Source organism: Colletotrichum tamarilloi, assembly GCF_030869305.1.
Source record: "Colletotrichum tamarilloi strain Tom-12 chromosome Unknown Scaffold_62.1, whole genome shotgun sequence".
Taxonomy (NCBI): domain Eukaryota; kingdom Fungi; phylum Ascomycota; class Sordariomycetes; order Glomerellales; family Glomerellaceae; genus Colletotrichum; species Colletotrichum tamarilloi.
In genome coordinates this window covers 30,006-55,152 of record NW_026849444.1, presented here as the reverse complement: position 1 = coordinate 55,152, position 25,147 = coordinate 30,006, and the positions used below count along the sequence as shown (strand labels likewise).

General features: G+C 53.0%; 8 protein-coding genes across 8 annotated transcripts; 5 read left to right on the top strand and 3 right to left on the bottom strand.

The window, feature by feature from the left end:
* Positions 1-370: 370 nt before the first annotated feature.
* On the bottom strand, positions 371-769 carry CTAM01_11434 (uncharacterized protein; the record flags this gene model as incomplete). Its single annotated transcript, XM_060527445.1, has 1 exon — positions 371-769. A coding segment is annotated over one exon (399 nt), but the record flags the coding sequence as incomplete, so codon positions are not given.
* Positions 770-4,369: 3,600 nt separating this feature from the next.
* On the top strand, positions 4,370-7,208 carry CTAM01_11433 (UDP-galactose transporter; the record flags this gene model as incomplete). Its single annotated transcript, XM_060527444.1, has 4 exons — positions 4,370-4,909; positions 4,969-5,109; positions 5,166-5,496; positions 5,545-7,208. 4 exons carry the CDS (start codon positions 4,370-4,372, stop codon positions 7,206-7,208), a joined length of 2,676 nt encoding a protein of 891 aa, XP_060377884.1.
* Positions 7,209-8,641: 1,433 nt separating this feature from the next.
* CTAM01_11432 (uncharacterized protein) lies at positions 8,642-11,001 on the bottom strand (the record flags this gene model as incomplete). Its single annotated transcript, XM_060527443.1, has 2 exons — positions 8,642-10,203; positions 10,719-11,001. The coding sequence occupies 2 exons, from the start codon at positions 10,999-11,001 to the stop codon at positions 8,642-8,644; spliced, it is 1,845 nt and encodes a 614-aa protein (XP_060377883.1).
* A 1,941-nt stretch (positions 11,002-12,942) lies between these two features.
* On the top strand, positions 12,943-13,047 carry CTAM01_11431 (uncharacterized protein; the record flags this gene model as incomplete). Its single annotated transcript, XM_060527442.1, has 1 exon — positions 12,943-13,047. The coding sequence occupies one exon, from the start codon at positions 12,943-12,945 to the stop codon at positions 13,045-13,047; it is 105 nt and encodes a 34-aa protein (XP_060377882.1).
* Positions 13,048-13,518: 471 nt separating this feature from the next.
* CTAM01_11430 (uncharacterized protein) lies at positions 13,519-13,965 on the top strand (the record flags this gene model as incomplete). The annotated part of the gene is made up of 1 exon (XM_060527441.1): positions 13,519-13,965. One exon carries the CDS (start codon positions 13,519-13,521, stop codon positions 13,963-13,965), a length of 447 nt encoding a protein of 148 aa, XP_060377881.1.
* A 2,077-nt stretch (positions 13,966-16,042) lies between these two features.
* CTAM01_11429 (uncharacterized protein) lies at positions 16,043-16,721 on the top strand (the record flags this gene model as incomplete). The annotated part of the gene is made up of 2 exons (XM_060527440.1): positions 16,043-16,281; positions 16,445-16,721. 2 exons carry the CDS (start codon positions 16,043-16,045, stop codon positions 16,719-16,721), a joined length of 516 nt encoding a protein of 171 aa, XP_060377880.1.
* Positions 16,722-21,722: 5,001 nt separating this feature from the next.
* Positions 21,723-22,659, bottom strand: CTAM01_11428 (uncharacterized protein; the record flags this gene model as incomplete). The annotated part of the gene is made up of 3 exons (XM_060527439.1): positions 21,723-21,776; positions 22,232-22,504; positions 22,576-22,659. 3 exons carry the CDS (start codon positions 22,657-22,659, stop codon positions 21,723-21,725), a joined length of 411 nt encoding a protein of 136 aa, XP_060377879.1.
* Positions 22,660-22,896: 237 nt separating this feature from the next.
* On the top strand, positions 22,897-24,959 carry CTAM01_11427 (phosphate:H+ symporter; the record flags this gene model as incomplete). The annotated part of the gene is made up of 6 exons (XM_060527438.1): positions 22,897-23,154; positions 23,205-23,375; positions 23,436-23,546; positions 23,598-23,689; positions 23,743-24,822; positions 24,881-24,959. 6 exons carry the CDS (start codon positions 22,897-22,899, stop codon positions 24,957-24,959), a joined length of 1,791 nt encoding a protein of 596 aa, XP_060377878.1.
* Between the last annotated feature and the right edge of the window lie 188 nt (positions 24,960-25,147).

Genomic DNA, 25,147 nt, shown 5'->3' with positions numbered 1-25,147 from the left:
TCCAAGGCGTCCAAGAGGGTCGACCCAAAAGGCGGATGCCGTCGGCGCACGTTCTGAAACCGCTGCTTGACTCGTGGTGGAGGTGCTTTATCTGGCTGTGATGAGCGGCGATGAGCAGAGCAAAGTACCTAGTTGGGCACCCTTGGTGATGCCAGGTACGTCGGCAACTTGTCGGACAGTTGGACTTAACAGGCGGAGACGGACTGTACGGAGTAGGGGAGACTTTGTACAGTGGAAATGGCACCATTTTTTGTTCCCGAAGCTACCGAGCTATGGGTATCTGATCGAGGGAAAATGCTGGGAGAATCCGGGGAATTTGCAGCGAGTCCTTGTTCAGATAAAGTTATCTGGTGTGTTTCATGACCCAAGGTTACTGCCTCACTTTTACCTTCTTCCCACCCAAAGGTCGTCCGTCCGATGTCTGTCGTCGCCAATCCACAACCGCCAAGGTAAGGGTGCCACGGATGATATTGTCTCTTGCCCCGCCAAGACGTGCATCTTGTGTTTGAAGAACATCGTTGTCGACGAGGCGAAGCTGGCGGAGGCAGCGATAGCAGTGTTGGCGGCCAAGGCGGGATGGAACGGTAAGGAGAAGGTCGCAAAAGAGAGGACGAACCAGTCGTCCGAGTCTTGATGCACTTGCAATGAGGCTCCAAATAGTTCCAGCTTCAGGTCTAGGGCCGCGGGACGGGTGTCGTAATTGCTGCGTCGTTGTCCGTCCGTGTATCAACGAAACTGTGCTGTGCGTCGTCGTTCTGCTTTTCGAAGCATGCCGACCATTAGTATGAAGGCGTCTGAGAGGCCGAAGCAGGCTAGGAGAGAAAAATAGAAGCAACCACTTAAGGTTTAATCCGCTGGAACGGTAGACTATGCACTCATGCCACGCGTTGCAGGGCTGTGCTGGCGACGCGTCTCCTTTTCATTGCGTCCCGCAGTTATCACCAATTCGTCGGGTCGTTTCTGGCCAACGCGGTGAATTGTAGGTAGTCGAACTGGAGTGTTGTAGAAGTGGTGGTTGAATTTGTATAGGAATCTCAATTAGATGGCAGGAAACGTTAAGGTACCTAACGTACGTCGCACACGGTAGGTACATGGGTACGGTGCGCTGGGAAAGTGCAGTTACCTCCATTCCAGTTTCCACCACTCCGCTCCGTGCCTTCCTCTCGTACCTCTCTCTTTTGGCACTGGTCAGAATCGAGACCACATGCATGCAGGGTTCCTAGGCAGGCGTGCCCCAGTGCCCGGATACGAACCGACTTTTTTCTTCTGCACTCATCTAATCGAGGTTGGATGAAATTCATAGCAATAAGATAGCTAAGGTATTATCCGTATAGACTGTACAGATTGAGGGCGGAAATACCGACATCAAATCTTCTATCAAGTGGCTAGTAATCAAATTTGATATACACAATCCGTAGATTGAGCGCAGACACTGCGATGAAGAGTTTATCGAGTGAATTTCTTTTTGATCGCTTATCGAGGAAGAGTTGGCTCGGCGTACCTAAAGGAGCAACAAGCATTTCTTCAGCTGCTTGACAATAGCCGTCATCTGTGCGATCTGACTGGGCTCTGCGTCTTATCGCACGGAATTTCCAAAGACAGGGGGTTTAGAATGTCGAGCAATATAAGCATCTCTTGCAGCCCTACTGCGTAAAAGCTATTGTCAACCATTGAGAAGCCGTCGCGGCGCCTAGAAAACGTGTTATTGGCGACGGGATGCACGATTGCGCAAGCTGATGAACATGATGGAAGATTCGCACGGAGTCCGCCCACCTACCGGACTGGAGGTCATCACCGTCATTGAAAAAGGCCGTCATCTTACTGAGCGCCCTCAGAAAGAGGTTCTAATTAACGCTAATTGATTGCTGGTTGAGTGAGTGCAATGCGATTCTCCACTGATCAGTGACGGATGAGTGAGACCACCCTTGCCTCGAGCGGGCCGTACTGTGCCAATGAACGGACACATGTCGGGCACTGTACGAACCTCGGTGGCGGAGTCGCGCACCCAATCCTCTGTTCTCAGACCCCACTCTTTGCCTGCCTTACCTCAAAGTGCAAAAGAAAAGGGTTGCTCCTTCCTGCGGGCTGCGACCCAGGATGCAAAAGGTACGTATCGAGCCCTGAGGTGGGTGAGGGCGGGAAATGGGACCTGCGCGCGCCGCGAACCTCAAGTGGGAAACGGTGCTTTTTTGCTAGCCCCAGGGGGAAGCGCAGCCGGAGCAAGGGGCAGCTTCCCATCTGGCATCGACACAGTGCCTACACTCGTGTCATGCTCCAAGCCTCAAAAAAAAAAAAAAAAAAAAGGTGCGTACGGATAGTGTAAGGCGGTTGGCTACCTACAAGACATCGTCAAGCCTCTAGTGTAGCATCTCATCACCGTCGTCCGTTCAGCAGCTGCAACTATCAGCGTCTCTTGGAGGCCAAACCTGATTCGGATAGGTCGACACGCACATCTCCCGGCAGTTTTGCGTCGTCATTGGAAAAGTTCTTCCACGTAAGTTTGGTTGGCCTAATCTTTATTGCTAGCGATAAGATTGAGTTTTGAAAGCCCCTTTTTCCGTCCTGCAGTGGCACATCAACATATTGGCGCCGGCTAGAATAGATTGGACAAACCGAAATCATGAAAATTTAGGATTCATGAGTCCCGGGGCTAGTTGTCCTTTGCCCTCAGCTCTGGATCGCTTCCCGACAATTACTAGATGGTGTTGCCGCCGCTGAACACACTGTAGTCTGTCTGGAGTGGGGGAATCACCGAGTACCATGCGCACCGTTACATTTCATGTCGAGGTTTCGTGTTTGAACAGCTTCGGCACCGGTTGCAGTCCGCGTCATGGCAGGACGAAGAGAGCTATTTCTCCTCGAGCATCGACGAGTGTATTTCCAAGCAAGACGCAGCTATACCCTTATCGCTCCATAGCAGCATGGTGTCACTTGAATCTAGAGAGTATCAGACGAGGCCATACGGACAATCGAGTCTTCACATGAAGATTTAGCTGGTCCCCTTACGACAGAACTGCATAGACAGCGCAGGTTCGACGATACTTGGGTGACACCGGTGTCCCGGCTCGCTTGACGTGGTACTGAGAGTCCCGTTGTCAGAGATCGGCTACTTTAATTCTGACACAGTGCGGCCCCTCCGGAGACCCCTTCGAAAACAGAGCCAAGCTCAAGGTTCCCCCTCGTTTGTGTCCACCTCGCAAGAGTCAACGGGAGAAGAGAGCCGGGAGAAGACTGAAGGTCGGGCGCCTACTGTGTACGGTGTATCCGAACTGGAGTCTGGCTGGCTGTAGCAGCTCCAAGCTGTGACCCCTTTTCAAAGTAAGGTAAGTGCGCCATCATCATCCTTCTCTGAGGTGACCATCGAGGCAGGTACGGATTGTACGTCAACCTTCATCCGTATACCTACTTGTAGCGGCCTAGGTGCTTTTCATCCACTGGTAGACGAGACGGCGCTGCACCGTGTCTTAATTCCATCCAATGACAGCCCGTGCTATTTTCTTCGACAGACCCGCAAGAACCTGGACTTATCCGACTTCTCATTGGAAAATCGCTTGGCTCCCCCAGAGACCCCACCACAGAGAAAAAGTGAGAAAGAGCGACTACGACGGAGAGAGGGAAAGAGCACATCAGTGGGTGTGTGTCCCGCAACCTGTACGAAAGTACCTTTTCCACCGGGTGTAGCACACACTGTACATTCGCCAAAAGTATGTCAGCAACCTCGAGTGGACACCTCCAAGGATCCATCTGTGGCCACGGCCCCCTCCCCTTGCCTTCCCTTGCCTCGACTGCCTGTAGTGCGCTTCTGCTTGACGCTGCTCGCTCTCTACCCCGTTCCTGCTCGCCGTGGGCACCTCGCTTCCCATGCAACATCCATTCCAGCCCATTCCTCTCCAGCCTACCTTTCTTCCCGTGTAATTTCATTCCTCTCTTTTTTTCATTTCTTACGGTTCTGTCCTGCGCCACCTGTCATCGCGATATTGGGACCATCGCGGGCGGAAACAACCGACGACTTTCCGACTCGAAACAAACCCAAACGAATTCATCGCCGAATAGCTGCCAACTCGAATACGCATGTCGGACACGGCGGCCCAGCGAGCGTCATTCCCCCACACCCAGGAAACCTAAACACGATCAGAGAACGTCCTTTCCCACCTGCTTGCAGCACCGAACACCGCCAGCAGATTTACCGCCTGCAATTGCGAGCTGCACGCTGCATCCGAGCAGCACCTTCCTACACTCCTCGCTCGCTCGCAATCACCGAGACGCTCTTTTTGCACAACCCTCGACAAACAGCAATCGCTTCTTACGTCGCGCCCCCTCGAGCCTCTACGCTGAACCGCCCTCTAGTGGCTGGCGATAATTGCCCACAATGTTACGACACGGGAGCATCCTGGGGCTCTTCTTGAAGCCCCTCAGTTGGATTCCCAGTGGTCCTCAACATGCCGCCTACGCTGCTGCCCTTGGCTTGGTCGCGATCCAGGTTGGCATTGGTATTATCATGAAGATTTCCCAGACAGGCGGATCCTACTCGTTCTCTCCCTCGGCGTCTGTCACCATCTCCGAGTTCCTCAAGATGGTGCTGTCGACCATCTTCTTCTACAACGAATGCAAGCGCAGGGTAGCCGATGGAATTCGCCCATCAACCCGGGGCGGTGGCAGTGGCTATGCCTCCATCGCCACAGAACTCCCTTTGGCCGAGAGAAGCAGCTTAGATGAGAAGCGGGAAGAGGAGGGACTGAACGGCAGTGCTAGCTCCTCCAGCACTGGCAACGTTGTTGAGAGAAACAATGGCCCGCTTCCGCCGCTCGACGTGAGGACATATTGGAGCTACGTCCGTGGCGAGGTTACCAGAGACGTGCGATATGGCTTCTGCAACTTGGCGCTCTTCTACGTGCTCATCAACAACTCGGTACGTGATTCCTACACCGCATACTGTGTAATTGTGTTCATTGCGACTAACTTCTTCAGATCTTTGTAAGCTACAAAATGGCCGACCCCGGTACGATTCAACTCACCAAGAGCGGCGTCACCTTCATCACCGCCTTGGTGATGATTGCGACTTTGAACACCAAGATCTCCAAGATCCAGTGGATTGCCATCCTCATGCAGGTCAGTGGGACGAATCCTGGTACCAAATATTTGATCTGGTCACTGACACGAAGCAGATTTGCGGTTTGATGGTGACTCAATACAACCCCACGACAGGCACGACCTACCCGTTCAGCACCTACTTCATCTTGCTCTTCCAGGTCTTCTTAAGTGCCTCATCAGGCGTGTACAACCAGGCTCTGCTCAAGACCGACGACTCAAGCTTGCATGCCGACAATATGATTCTTTACGGAGCGGGTGCTGCCATGAACTTGTTGTGCCACTTGGTCATCAAGACGTTGAAGGCTGATGAGCCGGGATTCTTCGAAGGTTACACCAGCTTTGGCGCCATCATGGTTATCGTCAGCAATGTCTTCATTGGCCTTGCCATTACCGCTGTATACAAATGTGAGTATCCATCGGCGCTTGCTGAGTGATCTGTATTAACCCTCGTAGATGCCGACGCCGTCATCAAATGCTTCGCCACGGCTGTTGCGACTGGAATTCTCCTCTACGTTTCACCCATCCTGTTTGGCACCTCGCTCAGCTTCCTCGTACTGCCTGGTACTGTCGTCGTCTTTGTTGCGTCATGGCTTTACATGGACAACCCGCCTCCCAAGGACCCCAACGCCGCCGCGACCAACGAGCCTCAGAAGATGTCGTTGTTCGCCAAGATGGCAGCTGTTGCGAGAAAGTTCAACAAAGTTTTCCTCGCTGTAGCCACATTCATCACCGTTGTTATCGTGGCATTCCTCACCATGTCCGAGGCCAAGATGCCCGATTTTGCCAAGGAAGGAGCAACGGCTCCATCTGCGCCATCCGGACCGAAGCCTGTCACTGGCGGCGAGAGCAAGATTGAGTCGCCATTCAAGAACACGATGGCCATGATTCGGTGGAACTCTGCTCGTCCAGAGCGCGTCCCGATGCTGCAGAAGTACGAGCCGTTCTTCCATACCGTGCACATCTCTATGCCCAACATGTTTAAGGAGGAGGATCCCGAGTTCCACAACCTTACCCACGATCAATTCCCGGGAACCTTTACCGTCTACAAGCAGGTGTCCCGTACTATGAAGCTTATCCTCGATACCCAACCCGAGATCGACGGTTTGATGTACTACCACTTCGATGCCTGGATTGACCCTCTTGGATGGACGGGTATGAACCCATACAACATCCACTTCCCCGCCATCATCGACACTGCCCCGCCGTCCCACGGTGGACCCGAGTACATGTGCCTTACCGACACCAAGAACTACAACTGGTGGGGATGGGGCCAGGACTTCCACCGCACTGCCATGGCCGCGGCCGCCGTCGTTGACAACTTTGACCTCGAGTACAAGATCAGACGCGACGAGTGGTGTGTTGGCTGGAGTGATATTTACTACATTCCGAGACGATTCTTTGCCGATTATATCTTCCTTTCCGAAATCTTTGCTGGCTTCGGAGTCTTCCACGAGGTGGCAATTCCTACCATTGTCCGCATCATCGACCAGAGTCGTCGCCGCAATCCGTACCGGTCTATCATTGACCACATCAGTGACTGCTGGGGCCACTGCTGTAGCTCCAACCCCAAGATCCGCGATGTCCTCGGCGCCCGCTGCGGCCACCGTCTCAACTACTTGGAGGAAGCGCCTACTAAGGCATTTTACGACAAGCTTGACGCCCAGGCTTCTATTCTCGGCCACCCTCTCAACTCGACCAGGTATGCCATGTCCAGCGCTGATGCTGCCCACCTGTTCGATAGCGCAGCCCTGGCGAGCATTAACAACGGCGAAGCCAAGAAGGTCAAGCCGATCAACGATGACGCTTTGGAGGATGATCAGCGGGCGGACAAGCTGGCGGCAGACAAGTCCAGTGAAGAGAAGGACAAGCTCAAATCCGAGCACGCTCCCGTTGACAAGACGGAGAGCCCTGGCAATCCCAAGGCTGACCCCAGCAAGATTGCTACGCCCAAGGAAAACAAGGAGGTGCCAAAGAAGGAGGAGCACAAGGACGAGAAGAATGAAGGTGACAAGAAGGTCGATCCTAACGACGCCCTCAGGGAAGCAGATCGGGAGGCGGACGTCAAGCGGATGCTACGACGTGAAGTTGTGGCCGCTGTTGCCGGACTCGGTTATTAACCTCATATACCCCTACATTTCTTTCCTCTCCTGTATTCTTTCTTGTAACCCCCCCCCCCCCCCCCCTTGACGATACTTTGTTTGACGATGCCAAAGTAACTACTTGGGAGAGACTTTGAGCAAGGCATCGAACGGTCTGGTTTAGGTTGGGCCACTACCAGAGGGGCAACGAGACACGACAAAAAAGGCTGTATTGACAGCATTGAACTGGTAGATATTTTTTCCTGATGGCATGGAGCGGCCATTGTGTGCACACCGACGGAGCGAGTGCTTCGTACAAGCTCTCTGGATACGGTACGATATAGACTTTGTCAACATTTTAGTAGTTCATGAGCAAAAAAGGCTTCCTTTTTCTTTTCTCAGTATTTTTCTCTTGTTCCGGGACGGGCACCAGGCGTAAAAGAGATACGGGGGGCAATGCTCTTGACAGTCTAGGGGTGAGCGCAGAGCTTGAACAAGCTCGGTTGAGTCTGAGATTATTAGTGTGAACCGAAAATACAAGGCGTGTAATATTGAGATCGTTTTAAATTCAGAGCACGCTGTGTCCCATGTCCACGGTGACTACAAACATGCTTGTGAGAGGAGTTCTACAAGCTTCATTTAGCTGGCTACCTATTGCCTCTGGTAATAAGATGGGGTGATCTTCCACTGCTCATTTTCCTGGGATAGGTAGGTAAGTGTACAAGCGAGGGAGGGGCGTTTTGACTTTCGCTTTAGGCTTGGCATCCCGAGTTTTGACGCAGAGAATGTTTTCAGATGGATATAGAAGAGAGGGAGAGAAAAGAGCGGGGAGGGGGGGGGGGGGGGGGGGAGCTTCTTTGATTGAAACGCTCGTCGTTTCCCCGTTTCTTGTGTTCGCGGGCTGTATGTGGCTGTGTGTGGTATGGTATGGTTCGTGTAGTTTTCTAGAATACGGTGAGAATGGAAGCTTGACTGTGTGATGCCATTGACCTTTTCTTGTCACTTCCCGAAGTGAATACACTATACGTGGCTCTCTCTATTGAACAAAATGCGAGACCGAAGATTACTTGATCAAATCTTGCGAGCTCTCGGGTTATTCTCCTGGGGCCCGTTATGAGGACAGCATGTGGGCATAGACAGGGAGCCGTGGGATGGCATATCTAGAGGCGGCTTACGCACGACAACGAAACACTTTCAAGATGTCGAGAGTAAACGATAAAAATCATAATTCGTACGAATGCCACCTAGAATGATGTGGAAACCCTGGTCCCAAAAAAAAAAACAAAAAGCCCTCTTGTCTGAGCTCTAGAACCTCTCTTCATGCCACATGTCCAACATGGTTAGGAAAAGTCTCGCATCGCTTCCGCTTCTCCGCCCTCTTCCGCGCCCCCCAGACTGGAAGGTCGCTCGGAAGGACGTCTACAAAGCCACCAAGATCTCTAATCACAAGGGATATCAAGCGGATCTGCTCCTCACAGCTCCTCCGTCCTCCACTTGTCCTGCGTGCTCTGCAAGGCGGAGTTCTCCCTGTACGAACCCCAGGAGCTCTTGAGCGCAACGGCCTTGAAGTCAAAGGTGATGCCCTGGTCGTTGGTTCCCGTGCCGCGGGAGAGGACGATGCCGTCAAGGGGCTTGTCGGTGAAGTAGAGCATGGTGCCAGCCTCGACGCCACCGTTGACGTAGACCTCGAGGACGGAGCGGTCGAGAATGCCGTGCAGCTGAAACTCGACGTTGCCGCTGGAGCCCTCGCTCGAGGCAGCCTCGAGGGCCTGGACGTTGGAGACGCCAAAAGTGCCGGACCTATCCCACACTGCGCTGGCGCGACCAATGTTGAGGCTGGCGGTGGGTGCCCCGCTGTTGGATGTGCCAGTGAAGTCGAAACCGAGGGAGACTTGCTCCGTGCCGTTGGACTGAGAGCCCTGGAAGGCCAGCTGAGCTGAGGCCGTCGAGCCTTCTTGGAGGAGAGACTTGGCCATCTTGACGGTCAAGGTCCACTCTACGGCCGGGTTGTAGTCGCAGATGACGGCGCTGCTGCCCTGAATGCCCGACACGTCCTTCTCGTCAAGAATGGGGTTCCAGCCGGACGTCGTGCTCACGAGCTTGGACAGGTCGCCGGCCGGCGCTGACATGAGTCGGTTGGTGTTGGAGTCCAGCCAGTGACGGCGCACACCACCCATGCAGTGACGCCATCCCTCTTGGTCGGTCGGCGTGCAGCACCCATAGAGCGTAGCGTCGACCGCCCATGAGACGGAGTATGCATCTTGGTTGGCGTCGTTGAGATTCTGGAAATGGAAGAAGGCGGTGGCGTACTTATCAGGGCCAAAGTCAAAGTCGTAGATGGAGAAGGTGTCCTGGCGCGAGAAGATTCCTCTCCGCGAGCCGAGGCTGGCGGGCACATCTGGGGTGAAGGTGGTGCCGTCCCACTCGCCGGTGATGTACTTGACTGCAGCACCGCCAGTCGGGCCGCCGCCTCCCAGGCTGAGAGTCAGAACCCATTTGGCGCCCACGATGTTTCCAGACTTGTCCTTGCGGGGGATCTGGAGGAATTGGGGGCACTCAATGAGGCCAATGTTGCGCTGAGGATTCCAGATGGATGACTGCGTCCAGTTGACTAAGTTGGTGGAGGTGTAGAAGGCGACTTCACTCTCGAGGGAAAGGACCATGACCCAGGTGTTGGTCTCATGGTGGAACGAGGGCTTGGGGTCGCGGAATCCGTGTCTGTTGAGCGAAATGATCGGGTTGTTCTCGTACTGGTTGAAAGTCTCGCCGCCATCGTATGACCATGCAAGATGCTGGGATTCCTGATCAGGCTCCCATGAGGTATAGTAGGCAATGATGTTGTCCTTTCCGCTTGTCTTGTCAGACGGGAAGAAGCCAGACGTGTTATTCTTGTCGACGACGACGCTTCCTGACCAGATGGAGCCATCGCGCGCAGTGGCGGGAATGGCAACAGGATGGTCAACCCAATTGTAGAATTCGGTGGCCGTCGTGTGGCCCCAGTTCTTCACGCCATCGCCCGCGACGTTGTCGGCATCTGAGTCAAAATAGTCAGCGGTCAAGTTCTGAAGATGTTTAAAACATTCAAGCCAGGCCAAGCTTGGCATAGTCTAATCGAAGCAGTGACACATGGCATGCCAGATTGAGATGCATCGCAGGGAGAAGAACATGTAATTACGGCAAGGTAGGTAGGGTAGGGAGAGCATGCGGTGTGTCTCATTCCGCGCCAAAATGCGGGGGTGGAATTGCAACGCTCATCATCGCGCATGTGATGTTTCCGTCTTTGGCAGAGGCGCAACCCTCACGCCAACGGGAACTAGCACGTGTGCAGAATGCAGATCCAATGAAACGGGCAGAATGGCGCGCCATTGACATTGCACAAGGCAAACATTGGTAACCGCTCGCCCGGAACCTGCGCAATGTGTTGCACAACTCAAATTCGGTAACCGCGGCTTTGGGAGGTGTTTCCAGCACGGTACTTTGGGTTTGGGGAGTACGGGAATAGGTGGATTGAGATGGGTAGGGGAAAAGGCGGCAATGGAAAAGACTCACATTGGTAGTACATGTGCCAGACACCGTCCGAGTCGACAAAGAGGCCGTTTGGGTCATTAAGCCATTCGGCGGGTGGTGAGAAGTGAATTTGGGGCCGCCAGCGGCCGGATCTGTCGGCTGCTTGTCTCGCCATAATTGCTGCTGGAGATTCGGGGTCTATTGAGCGTTTGAGGTCTGATGAGAAATGAGCGCGTTCTGCATCGGAGAAGAAGCCGGGCAGAGCGTATGACGGTGCTGCGAGCAGTGTCGACAGAAGCGATGTGTAGAAGAGATGCTGCCTCATGGTTGCGAGAGTTCGGCTCCCCGGTCCTTAAGAGAGAACCACCTGGGCAGTGTCAAGGTTTCGGCCAAACGGTGCGGCGGCGGGTAAGGGGGTGCTGTTCCCTGATCGACAGACTTCGGATGGGGGTGAGTAGCGCAGCGTGTCAGCTTAAAGGTAGAGTGACTTTAGGACGAAGCTTGTGTAAAGGTAATTCAATGAACTGTAAGTCTGAGGCACAAAAAGGCAAGGTAGTTCAGCTGAGAGGGAACACCAAGAAGTCCGGGGGTGAGACAATATGGGGGAAGAGAGAGAAGGTATAGTTCTTCGTTCACGAACGAGCTAGAGAAGAGCGGGAAAAGAAATGACGGATCTGGAGCGAGGACAGCGGGTATTTAATCACGAAGAAGCAAACGAAGGTGAATCAAACCTCGGGAGGTGTCTCTCACAACATGCAGTAGGTAGCCCACAGCCAAACAGCAAGCAGTAGACAGGAAAAAAAGGAAGAAAAAAACGGCAACGGCGAACTAGTCGCAGTGACATTGGCTTAGCTTGGCCTCCGCTGGCTGAGTAGCGGTTGCACCAGCGTCGGGGCAAGTCAATGGCAGGCCGCAGCGGCAGACTGACGAACAGGATGTCCAGTGCCATCATCTCAACTGGGCTGCTTGCTGCCAAAGAACAGAGGGGTACTTCGTACTTCCCACGAACGGAATCATGGCACTGGACGCCAAGGACGCAATGGGGAAGGGGCCATCGCACACCATGCGTTCAAGACTGGTCTCATGACTCTCTGTCTGGTTGGCAGGTGGCTGGCTCTCGTGGCCTCCTTTTTTCTGCACTCGTTCGCAAACCACGGCTTACACCCCGCCCCAAGTTGGCCCATCTCCAACTTTTTTTTCCTTCCAGAAAGTTGGGGTAAGGTAGCCTTCAGGGGGATCTGTGCCCCCCCCAACTTGCGGTAAACAACACTAGATTGTGTTACCATAAAAGGGAGTGTGCGTGAGAGAAAGAGAAGGGAGAACAGGCGTGGTGTTAGGTGAACCACCAGCTGATTGATTGCGAATTCAACTTCAACCCCGCAAAAACAGCTATTCCAAAGCGGCCGGCGGTACGGATAGGGACCGGGACTGCATCGTATGCCCCGGACTGGCAAAGAGGGCCCGTTCCCGTCCCTACTTTCCCCGGATTTCCATTGGTCAGGTGGCCAGGATTTGCGATGCTTGCATTGTTGAAGGCGGTCTAGCGTTGGGTTGATCAACTTGGATTATTGTGACGTTCTGCAGCGATTTTCCATGATGGAACCATGTATCTGGGGAACGGATGCGGGGGTTGATTGTTTACTGCCTTTCGACGGGGACAATGCGCTCAGATTTCTCAATGTTCCATCAAGAAACAACAATAGAGGAAGAAAACAATGACCATGTGAGCGACCTAATCTTGGCTCTCCGAAGTAACGTCGGTGAAGCTGAAGTCATTGAATGGCATGTGGATGAGACAGAAAGACAATGACCGAGGAAGGTGTTGATGAGGGGGAACTGGCAAACAGGAATCGCTTTTCTCCGGGCACCTCAGTGTTCGAGACGCGCGCGGGGCTCAAAAAGTGGGTAGCCTCTGCCCCTCATCAGGTAAGCATTCGTATTACCTAAGTTAAGTTGTCAAGGGAGCACATTGAAACAAAGAAGGGAAACTGCCCCTCATTCACGCCGGGAAAGAACAATGTTTGGCATGGTCACAGGCCAAGGCGGGAAGGAAAATCCTTTCCATTCCTCCTGCTGTTTTCCACGTTGCCCGTGACTTTCGACGGTCATATTTTGCGGAAGCCAAGACGGACCGGAAGGCAAACTACCTGCCTGTCTGAAGTGACGCTGTTTGTCTCGGCTGCTCTTTGCTCCGATAGTTTGCCCTCATGAAAGATGGCCGCATTGTCAACATCGTTCCCAAGCGCCGTCTGACTCCTTTGCGCGCATGTCCACACCATTTCTTCAAATTCTCAACGTCACAACTGCTACACTCCAAGTACTCCGTCGTCCTACCCTGCCCTACTCGAACCATCAGACCGCCAGATCGTGAACGCCTTTTGGTGCGTATCATCTCACCTCTGCGCATCTTCCGGTCTCCCTTCTACCCAGGATATGTCCACCCTAATTTGTGGCCGAGGAACCTTTGAGAGATATCTTCTAGATCACCTGTCGACCAACAAGGTGCAACGGCGCGCGAGATCTCAGCAAGACATGGATCGACACCGAGTCAGAGACATGGCGTCCACGCGATGCCGGCCCTAACCGCAACTTTCACCTCCAAAACTGCACCACCCGAGTCATGATGCTCAAGTCACCAGCACTTGGCACTTGTTCTTACGTTACTTCAAATATGCATCGCGAGTCTCTTCAGGCCACGAGACAGCGATGATCTTTTGTCCGTCTCTCTCTCCGTCTTGCCAGCGCTGCCTACGTCAAGCATCACGGCCGTGGATGACGATATTTGCTGCCCTCATATATCACATCTTGCATCGCCACGAGACAACGACAACACTCGCATCGCATGCGATGCAACGTCCGAGCGAGACTAGCATGGCATTTGCTGATTATCATTACAAACAACGCGAGGCTTCATGGCCATGCCCACGATCGTCCCGGCCCAACTTCGGCATCCGACTGTGTTGCCAGAGTCACCGGCCCAGGAACATGTCCAGACGTTACATTAGACGCAAGACCCTTGACAGGCTGGTCTCTTGTTGGCCGCTGGGCATGGCAGTCATTGACACCTCATGTGCTCCCCCGCCTTTCTGGCTTTTGGCTCGACTACCACGTGACGAACATCCCCCTCAGCGTTTGGATTTCGGTGCATTCAAAACCTCTACTGTCGCCAGGTCCCCTTGAAAGAAAAATCATTAATAGAATCGCCAACTCTGGAACCTCGTGGAGCAGAAGAATGCAGCTGAGGCGTCTCTCCTTGCAGGGCCGCCGTCTTCGCCGCCCTGTACGATGACACGCCACGGTCAGTCTAGACTTGTTCGTTTCACTTGAATCAATGAAGCTGCTACCACAACAGCTTCATGACTCTCGTCAACATCTTCAAGCTAGCCGTTCACGCGCCCTCGGCTTTCCTCATTTGGAAGTCTTCCGGCCAAGCAGTCGTGAGGGTTCTGCTGCTGCCCGTCGTCCGCCACCATCGAGTATCGTGGTGGGGACCCGGATGCTTAGCTTCAAGACGGAGCATTAAGATGCGCACTATTGATGGGCCTGTGGTCGGAGCCGCAGATGTTGCTATCCACGCGGCCTGGCCTAGACTTGTCTGCAGTCGGAATGCTCAAGGAATACGATCCAAGTCTCGCATGTGGCGATGTTTGCGAACATTCCCTTGATCATGATTTTTACTAACAGCGCAAAGCTCGCGATATTTCTTGCGGCTAGATCAGCTTCGCATTAACTAGCAGTCATCTAGTACGCTCCGTTCTGGAGAATGTGCCGAGGAAATACTGGAGGCGGAGCCCAATGCCAAGAGGCCATCGGCGGAAGATGGCCGCGTCGAGATTATCAGATGAGCTTGATTCATGCCAGGGGTAAGGCGAAGCGAACGACCAATGACGTGCGTATTTTGATCAGGCTAGCACTTGAGGTTGTCGCTAACGTAAGTAGTCGTTGAAGAAAAGGGTGCTCTCGGGCAGAAGCCGTTGAAAGGTATGATGGGATGGAATTCCGACCATCTGGTTGAGCTGCAGACTTGTGCTCTATCAGTTTTCTCTAATCTTTGGAACCTTACTCTTGTCTTCGGTTCCATCATCTTGGATCTTGTGTCCTTGAGGGCACTTTCCGTCACGAAGGAGTATCGCTGCGGCTCCTTGGTAGTCTGGTCTCGTGCCCCCCTTCTGCCCAAAAGCTCGGTGAGAGATGACATTGAAGGATGGGTTGGGCGAATAATGGCGCGCCAAAACTAAGGTTGAGCGGAGCCCAACGTGTGAGTGCTGGGCAGATATGCAGGTTGCCCAAACCGACCAACGACGAGCCCCAGTTCGATGTTCCGATCATCTCCAATTGGCTCATCTTCACTCCAACATGCTCCAATATGCTGCCCACCCTGCGTTATCAGAACCAATGCCAGTCTTTGCTAGCGAATGGTAGCCACTGCTAGCCTCTAAACTTTTGAGGCCCCCTCCTCTCCGATGCACCGCCCCGCCGTGTCCGCCAGATCCAGCACGTCGAATCTGCGCTCACTTTACTTAAGTATCGCCACGGCCCGGCTCCTTGTCCGTGAGTCCAAAAGGTCTCGACTCTCCGCTTTCCCCCACGTCTGCAAATCCTTGACTCCCGAGAAACCCGGAACATTCAGTCCCGCCACCCCGCGCCGCCATCAGCCTCATCCCGAGAAGCTTGTCTGAATCCAGCAATCCGGACGTAACTCAATCTCCATTTATATAACCTCGACCGTTATCCCATCTCATCTCAACTACTTCCCGCTCTCGAACCTCGACAGCAATCCAAGCTAGATACTCCAAGCAAACCGCTTCTGGAGAATCATCTCAACCTCACATCACATACCTAACGGAATGGCCCGATAGCATCCCCACGCTTCAACCTCAACTGCTCGTCACAAAACACCAATACCTTTTTGGTAGCCTCCCCGGAGAATCATCTTCTATTCTGAGAGCCGCATGCGGGGAATTTCCCCGCCTACTCTTTGACTCGGTCAAAGCACCCTTACACCCCAGGGCTCGCTGTTGCCTTTGGATCTGTTAACCGCTTAACCGTCCTCCCCATTTCCGACGACCCTCCCCCCCTTTCGAACGGGTCGGTCTAAGCCTTGATCATCGGATCAGGTCTTCAACACTTCTCACCCAGAAAAACCCTCCCACTCTGCCACGGTGGCGTTCTACCTAGACACCAATATACAACCCAACCTTGTTGACTCTTGTTATTGCGTGTTACTCGGAAACACCATTTGCTACTGCGAATCCTACTCCGACCAGACGACGACTTCCATCTTGAAACTAGATTCGGTCGACGACCCACCTATTCCACCACCTCCGATCATCGGCTTGTTGCCGTGTTCATCATGGAGATCACCTATGGCACTTGGTGTCATGGAGTGTCCACTCGACACCCCCTCCTGTTCTTCGGAAACGCTGAGCCCGACTCGAAGCCCCCTAAACCCCGGGAACGAAAATGAAAGCGATAAAGCCAGCGACAGCGGGTTCAGCAACGGCGTCGCCACGCCCGCTGCCGCCGGTATCGACATTTCGCGACTACGTTTTGAATGCCGTTGGCAAAACTGTGGCAAGGTCTTTCGCAGACCTAGTGATTTGACGTAAATCTCACCTATATTTTTCTTACTTTTGTCTCATCACCTACGAAACCCCACTCTCTCCTCTCCGTCTCTTGATCAGGAATGACGAGAGACTGGAGAATCTTTCATCAAACTTCACACATGGTAAGAAAATCTATGAAACTGACATCCAATCTCTCATCAGCAAACATGAGAGGTACCACATCAAGGAGTACCTCTGCGACGAAGCAAACTGCGACAAGGCCTTTGCGACCATGAAGGACCTGAAGCGGCACAAGAAGACGCACGAGACGCTCGACGGCGACGGCGCGGGCGGGGGCTACAGGTGCCGCGTCCCCGGTTGCCGAAAGGCGAAGACGGGACACGTGTACAACCGCCGCGACAACTTTGTCCGTCACCTGCGGACCAAGCATGTGGGCATGGAATTTGATGTCAGGGAGGAGTTTGATGTGACGTACTGAGAGATGTGCGTTGCGTGGTGGTGTGTGTGGAGAGCGGATTAGGTGCAGAATGAAAGGGTGGTAAGGGGTTTAGGAAATGGGGAGGCCGGGGATGCCCTCTTTTTCTTCTTTTTGCGGCTTCGCAACTTCTTTTTCGGTTCGTTTAACTTGCGATGTGGGTATGATCTACGCAACCAGGCAACAGATTCAACTGTTTTTGTTCTCTTTTTCTTCTTGGTTATTTCCAAATTTGGGTTCGGGATAGGCTGCTTCGTTTCACAAGCTGCTGAACCAGACAAGGAAGCGTTATAGACTTGGGAGGGTATTTTCGATTTTTCATGGGATTGTTGGACATTTTATACATTTTGTTCATGAAATCATGCGATGGACTTAGGATGGAACACAACCCGACGGCTGGTTTATGATCTGGGGCCTGAGATGAGTGGTTTCTAGTAGTGAGGAGGAATATAATGATGCACAAGCTATCTGTCCTGGGCTTGACTGCGCTTCGTTCTTGTGATGTTGATGCGTGGATGGGATGTTCTTGGCTGGCCTTGACGGCCGGTTTGATTACCTATTCTAAGCGTTGGAGGGAAACAGTGCCGAATCCGTAGAACAAGACAGGCAGATCATGATAAACTCAATTATCGAGCTTTACTCGCTGTGAGTTGTCAGGTTAGTATCAAGAATTCTTGAGAAGACACCGAAATGAGTAAGAACCGAAGGCCTGCCCCTCGCAGCCCCAAGACCAGTAGCATACCTTTCTCCCGGGATTCTGGGGGAACGTGACTGCAACGGAACTTTCAGATTTTTCTTGTAGACTGTCAACGAGTATCCTGACCATTTAGCAAGCATACCGGGTCCATTGAATGCCGCTGTCTAGTCTGTCTTGCTCCAGTGATTGGAGTTGAAGATCAGGCATCACTGCCTCGGGCCCTTGATATACGTGGGAGAGAAGTCCCATCCGTGCTCTGTCTCTCGCGACTACCTCCTCATATGCCCATTACAAGGTGAGCAGATACAGACGCTGGTTGACACCGAGATCATTGAAACGGAGTATGTCACTCTTTACTTTCTTCGTCTCTGGCGCGATGTATATATTGCTGAAGCACAAATTCGTTCACTACTATCTTGAAAAGTCGCCATTGCAATATTTCACCCTGACGGAAACAAGCCCAGCGTGGTTCTACATACAGTCCATCAAATGGAGACTCCGTCACATCTTGATACGAGCGTAAAATTGATTGCCTGCTCTTTGAACACTGCAAAAGTTCAAGGATCGGCGCGGGAAGCTCAGCCTGTTCGATATTCAGCTCTGTAGCACAGTCACGAACATAACAGTCAACATTTTCATGAGATGAGATTAGAACTGAATAGAGAAAATGAGTCTGTTATCACAGGATGATGTTCCAACAGTGTTGCTGATATCGTCTCTCGTCAGGAAAAGCCGAAACCCTTTCGTCATCATTGGCAAAGGCTGACACCCGGGAGGGAGGCTGAGACATTCTCAAAGATGAAATTGAGTAAAGCGGATGGCAATACAAAAGAGCTTGAATTCGTCGATGAACCTTGCGATCTCGTTCTCAGCAGCCGTATGTAGACTTCCAAGACATCTTCGTCCCCAGCTGTTCGTCATGGTCAAAGCCCGCCGAATATTCTTAGAAAAGTGCAGTTCATAACAGACCTCATCTCCTCAGAGATGATGGGTTTCCTGCAGTACCACCATAAAGATCATTACCGGCGTGTCCTCAGGCACGTTTGAGAAGTTTGCATTTCTACTTTTCTACCGGATTATACTCCCACATATATATAGACCGCTGCTTTTGGGAGTATAAGGCGTAGTGAGACTTACTTTTGTGTTAATATGACCCTTGCACATTGGGCCATCGTCTTGTATCGCTTCCAGAAAAGCCAGCGTGTAAGCTGTTCGATGACTCGCATCTCAATTTCGGGGATTCCGAACCAGTGTCTCTGCATCAAATGGCAACAAAGACCGTTGAGTGAAGCGTCCTCTCACGGAGCGTTGGTGGGCAACAGGTCATCAACGTGCACCATCCACCAAGGGAGGTAGGAGGATGTCCACTTCTCAAGCGTTTATGTGCAATCATTATTCAATAGAACTTTCGGAACGATTTCTGATGACAGTGACCCAAGTCCACGTACGTATGGTCATACTAGAGCTTTATCTCGAAAATCTTGCCGTCGTCAGTGAAACAGACCGAGGCTGAGAACTTTTGGAAGGAAAGGCGTCTGAGCAGCCTTACTTCCTCGGACTTATGGCGTCTGTAAATGCTTATGCCGAGCCACGTGGTCTGCATTGATGATTGAGGATTCTGACCCGAGTTGTGGTCAGTACATTGCATTGACAGATCCACAGGTAATGCGAGGAAGGCGAAGAAGAGAATTCGGAAAGGCCGATCTCTCAAAAATTAGACCTGCGTTCCTCTTGTCCATGTACAAGTCGACGATAGACCACTGAAGCCCCCTGTTTTCCAGGAAATAGTTCGGCATTTGAGCGGGGGACTAAGCGTAACCTCGTGGCTATCTTGCAAAGACTTTTTGATAAATCCGAGGCACATATGGCGTATGCTTCCCAAGAGTTGAAGAGTCCATCTTATTATTATTTTAATTCTTTTTGCCTACAAGATCTTCAAGATTGGAGAAGAGATTGGAGTCAAACCCATCTTCTTCTCATGGAGTACCTCGTAAGGGGAAACGGCAATATGATAGCAATGGAACACTCGAGAGCTCTCTTCGACGTCAGGTGTCACGATCGACGAGCCTGATGTCTCCTCGGAGAATGGGGTCAAGAATGGATTAAGAGCCAACCCCCGCGCTAAGAGGTGTCATGACATGTCACGGCGGGGGCGAAGAGTCAAGTGAGCTCAGGGAATGGGTACGTCGGGCAGCTTTCCTAGCTCGACTGCCGCATAACATACTGAAGATCATCGAGTGAGGTAAGCGCAAATCAGCGATATCGGGTTGGCTGCTCCATCACATCAGGCGTGTCTAGAAATGAAGTCGCCCAACAGAGCGGTGCAAATGGTAGTTGGGGACTTTTCCTTCCCTGCCATTTTCATGTGTGACACAAGTACCGAGCTAACGCCCGGACAAACGCCCAAAAATGGTAAGCCGCGAAGACCGGATAAGCCAGCCGTCGCGCGCCGCGGGCGATTTTTCGTGTCATGCAATCGTATGTGTCCTTGGAGCAAGAAAAAAGTCCGACTGACTTTGGCACTTTTGAGCACTCCTTTGGGCGACCGAAAAAGACTTGTTCCCGCAGCAGCGGCTGCGTGTCGAGGTCGAAATACACATCCCGAGCCAAGGGGACGAACGGTTCCACCCACGTGTGCGAAATCTGGGGCTCCATTGGTTCAAATGGAGACTATGGACCCCCCATCTGGATCCCACCCCAGAGACAACTGGGAACCGGACCCTGGCTTAGTCTGGCAGGTCTGGACAGGACTAGCTGGGGGTCCATAGCGTCCTGGCTGACGACTGTGAAAGAGAGAGAAAGGGGATGGCCTTTTTTCGGGCAGATTTAGTACTTCCCTATCGTAGCAATGAATAACCGAGTTGATCAGGAGGATCGGAAAGCGTGGTGCGACAGGTCGGAAGATGGTGTTGAGACTGATGGCTAGGATGATCTTGGTGAAAATTTAGGTACGGCCGACAATGGATAGCGGTGGCAATCGAGCGCTGCTAATGGACTCAACTTCGTACAAGGTTCGAGCAATCTTGAACTCATCGGACTGGCGAAATGCTATCTTCTCGCTCTCTCCGGCTACTTAGAGAGGTATCTCATAGTCTCATTGAGCCTTGAGGGTCCTGTGCGCAAATACGCCATGCGACAGCGGCAAGGATATCTGTACCAGAGAGCCGGAATATAGAGGATACATACGTGTAACGCCATGCAACACGCGCCCCGGTGTCATACATGAACCCCTTCATTGAGACGACGTCGATCTGGCTACGACAGGTCTGCCAACAGGGAACGCCGTCCGAGCACGTGGGTTGACGAGACTTGACTTTTACGACTCCAGTGGACAGACTTGAATGCCCCGTCCGTAACGAGACAACGGGCACGCGACAGCTTTGCAGAACTCCCTTCAATGTTGGGGGAGGGCAATATCGACATTCCTAGACGGGCGTCGTCGTCGCACGCCCGAAAGCTTGGCCTCCTTCTTGGCGGTGGCATCATCGCGCGACCTCAGTGGTAAAAAGGTTGTCGATGCCAAGTGCCAAGCAGCGGCAGACCACGGGAGCTTCCAGCCAGGAATGCGAGCCGCACCAGGGTATTTCATTCTCTTCAACGACATGCCGTCGATTTCAAAAAGAGCAGTCGCTATACAAAACCTCCTAGTTTAGCCGATTTTCGTCAAGCCAAAGAAATAAAAAAGTCCAGCGCTGAGATCCAAAGCCATTGACATCGAATGTCGTTGCTGGGTAGAGCCGTCGCGCAACGTGCTCCCGACTCGCGATGTGATTGGCGGGCCGTAGCACGGAAACATTAAGCCCACCTCCCTCACCACCCCGGGGCTGAATCCACGGGAGGGTCGGCCGGGCCTAGGCTGATGCTGGAAGTTGGAGAGGAAGGGAAGTACCTCCGGCGGAGAGGGACATGTCAGTCAGGCAAACCGTGGTACCCCTTGTTTTGCTGGACTGATTGGTCTTCGTATCGGGCGTTGGGTATGTGGAATAGGCTAGAGTATGGACGGTTCCAACGTGGAATGTCGGCCAACGTGCTGCAAAAACCTGCCATGATATGCCAGCAGAGCATTATTTCTCGGCGATAATGAAACATTCGGCGTCATCAATCCTCGGAAATCGATAGCGACGAGTGGCGGGCTATTTGTCTTCTTGTTCCACGTTTACGTCTTAGACTTGGCTATCTTGGATGAACTGCTTTCGCGTTGCCAAGCTGCTACTGGAGGAATCCACCCGGTGGCCAAGCATGATCGGCTGTAGCCAAGTCTCCCGTTCGAAGCGCCCAGAAAGCTTGACTGCAATCCGGCTTGGGCTTCAGATCGTTGGGCCTGCAGCCTGCTCAATGTGTTGTGAAGGTGCCAGGTTGGCCTGGACAAGGGAAATAAGATCGGAAATTGTTAGAGCGGTACCGCGCGTGCCACCATCGTTGGTCGTTCCCCGACTGGACTAGCATCGCCCCTCCTAGGGACCATGTTCTCAAAGCGAGCGTGCCCATTGGTTCCCGAACAACATTGACATAAGCGGGCCGTTACATCTCACTTCTACTGTGAGTCTCGACTTCCCAGTATGAGTTTGACAGTTTGTCTAGACCTCTCCTCAGCCAGCATTTCTAATGCGACTCGACCTCGCGAAAAGTCCGATGACGCCCTATGTCTTGTTTGATCTTTCTGTAGCCGGTGTAAGAGGCAGAAAGTGAAATGGGCGGGCAGCCAGTCGGGAGTCGCGGTCTGGAAGTTCAGCCAAAGTAGAGACGAGAGACGAAGTCTGGGAAAAAGTGAAAAACACGCGCCATTCCCAATCGGTCGCCGAGCACGGCTCCACACAACCATAATTCCAGACCTGCGCAGCACACATCCCTGCTGCCCTCCACGCCTCTCTTCTATCGCCTGGCTCCTCTCTTGGTCGTCGTCGGCGGTCTCCATATTGCTGGTCCCCGGGTGGGGGGCCATTTCCATTTCGAACCTTGTCTTCTCTGCTGTCGATTCCATAGCCGATGTCTCGCTCTCTTGAAGGTGACCCAAAGGATCGTAGTCCAGGCGATACTCTCGCACTTCTTCGACGCTTGTCATTCGCCCTACGAGGTACATCAGCCCTCCCTGGAATCCCTCCATCTCGTCCCGTTCTCTACGCTAGCACGTAGTCTCCGAGGTGGAGGCTGATTCTGAACCATGTCTTCGTCTTCTTCCTCGTCGGTGTCCCTAGTCGTCGCATCTTCCGGGTCCACTAGAGAGTGTTCGTTGCCAATATCCATGCATGTAACTCTGTAGAAGGCTGTCAGCTCAGATGGCACCAAGTCCCCTTGCCCACATGTGTCCTGCTTATAAGCCAAACACACTCCCCGATCCCCCTAGGCTTTGAGTTTGTCTGCTCCTCACGCTCCTCCCTCATCCTTCCCAGCAGGTCATCAAAGCCATCCAAACCTGCTTTCTCCTTCGGGCCTGACTTTGCCATTCGTTTAGTCAAACCGGACTTTGAGCAGATCGACACAATGGCCGGTGTCATCGAACCTTCGCACGCCGCGGGCGTGGACGCCGCCGCTCCTCGCGAGCTGACCGGTGCCGACATCAAGCACAACAAGACCTCGGGAGGAAACGCAGCCTTCCATAACTTCAACAACGACTTCGCTCACGTCGCCGACGCCAACGAGCGCCGTCGCCTTGCTTTGGCCGAGATTGACAAGGCGCCTTTCGGCTGGTACCACGTTCGTGCCATCGTTGTCGCTGGTATTGGTTTCTTTACCGATTCGGTACGTTGTCCTACGAACAGAAGAATTGGTCGAGACTGACTAGGCACCAGTACGATATCTTCACCATCGGTCTCGTCACCTCCATGCTGGGCATAGTGTACTTCGGCGGCACTCTTCCTGCCGAGCACGACACCGCTATCAAGGTCGCTACCTCCGCCGGCACCGTTGTTGGTCAGGTCGGATTTGGTGTTCTGGCTGATATCGTCGGTCGCAAGAAGATGGTAGGCGCTCGCAGCTTCATTGACGTCGCGAAAGAGAAGAGGTAGCTAACTCAGTCACAGTACGGTGTCGAATTGATGGTCATCATCATTGCTACCCTTGCCCAGGCTCTTTCGTCTTCCTCCCCGTCTGTTTCCATCGTCGGCCTCATTGTTTTCTGGCGTATCATCATGGTAAGTGCTGGTTGAATGACTTCGAGGGAGAGCCACTAACAACGGCCGCAGGGTATCGGTATCGGTGGTGACTACCCCCTTAGCGCTATCATTACCTCCGAGTTTGCCACGACGAAGTGGAGAGGATTCATGATGAACGCAGTGTAAGTCCTCGGCTCCGCCCCAATGAGTGATTTTCTTCTAACGTTGGCGATAGCTTTGCCAACCAGGGTTTCGGCCAGCTTGCAGGTGGCATTATGCTTTTGATCGTCACCGCCGGCTTCAAGGGCTCCCTTGAGACTGCTAGCAAGGCCGCCACCTGCTCTACCACCGAACCTTGCATCATGGCTGTCGACAAGATGTGGCGCACGATGATCGGCTTCGGCGCTGTTCCGGGCTGCATCGCTTTGTACTTCCGCCTTACCATCCCCGAGACTCCCAGATACACCTTCGACGTCGACAATGATGTTTCCAAGGCCGAGGGCGACGTCGACTACTACAAGCAGGGCAAGTGGGGTGAGTCTCAGGTCGATGAGGCTGCCCGAGTCATCGCTCGCCAGGAGGCCAAGCAGCAGCTCGAGGTTCCCAAGGCCTCGTGGAGGGATTTCTTCAGCCACTACAGCACCTGGAAGAACGCCAAGGTCCTCCTCGGTACCGCTGGTTCATGGTTCTTCCTTGATGTGGCCTTCTACGGCCTGGGCCTTAACAACGCCATCATCCTCAACGCCATCGGGTGGTCTGGTGGTGCTGATATGTACCACATCTTCTACAAGACGGCTGTTGGCAACCTGATTCTTGTCTGCGCCGGTGCGGTTCCCGGATACTGGGTTTCTGCTGCTCTTGTCGATACCATTGGCCGCAAGCCCATCCAGCTCTTCGGATTCTTCGCTCTCACGCTCCTCTTCTGTGTCATCGGTTTCGACTACTGGAATCTTTCGGGCTCTGCTCTCATGGCGCTGTACACCCTCTCGCAGTTCTTCTTCAACGCCGGTCCCAACTCGACGACCTTTATCGTTCCTGGCGAATGCTTCCCTACCAGATACAGATCCACCTCTCACGGAATCTCTGCCGCCTCAGGCAAGGTCGGTGCCATTATTGCGCAGGTGGTTTTCGGACCCCTCCGTACCATCGGTGCCGATGCCGCCAAGGCCAAGACCGACCCGAGATACAGCACTCCTTGGCTCAACCACATCATGCAGATCTTTGCGCTCTTCATGCTCTGCGGTTTCTTTACCACCCTTCTGATCCCCGAGACGGCGAGGAAGACGCTTGAGGAGCTCTCCGGCGAGGACGACTTGTAAGTTTCACTTGATTATGGTATATTGCTTCGGAAACTGTACTGACTGAATTCGCAGGGCAACAAGTGCCATTCCCGTCCATGGACACAACGAGGAGAAGCGTGTTGAGGAGGGCACTGCTGCCGGCTCCGTCTAAACATGGTGCCACTAAGGTGAACCCAAATTTGAGCATTCGTTGTTTTGAGCAGCGATCGATACCCTTAATTGTAGTAAAAGATGGTGTGGAAGAGCTTCATACGTAGTATATTGTAGACATAATAGACAGCATTATCAGCTGCAGGTTGCGTTGCTCAGTCGTGCTGCTTGTGACCGAATCCTGGGAAT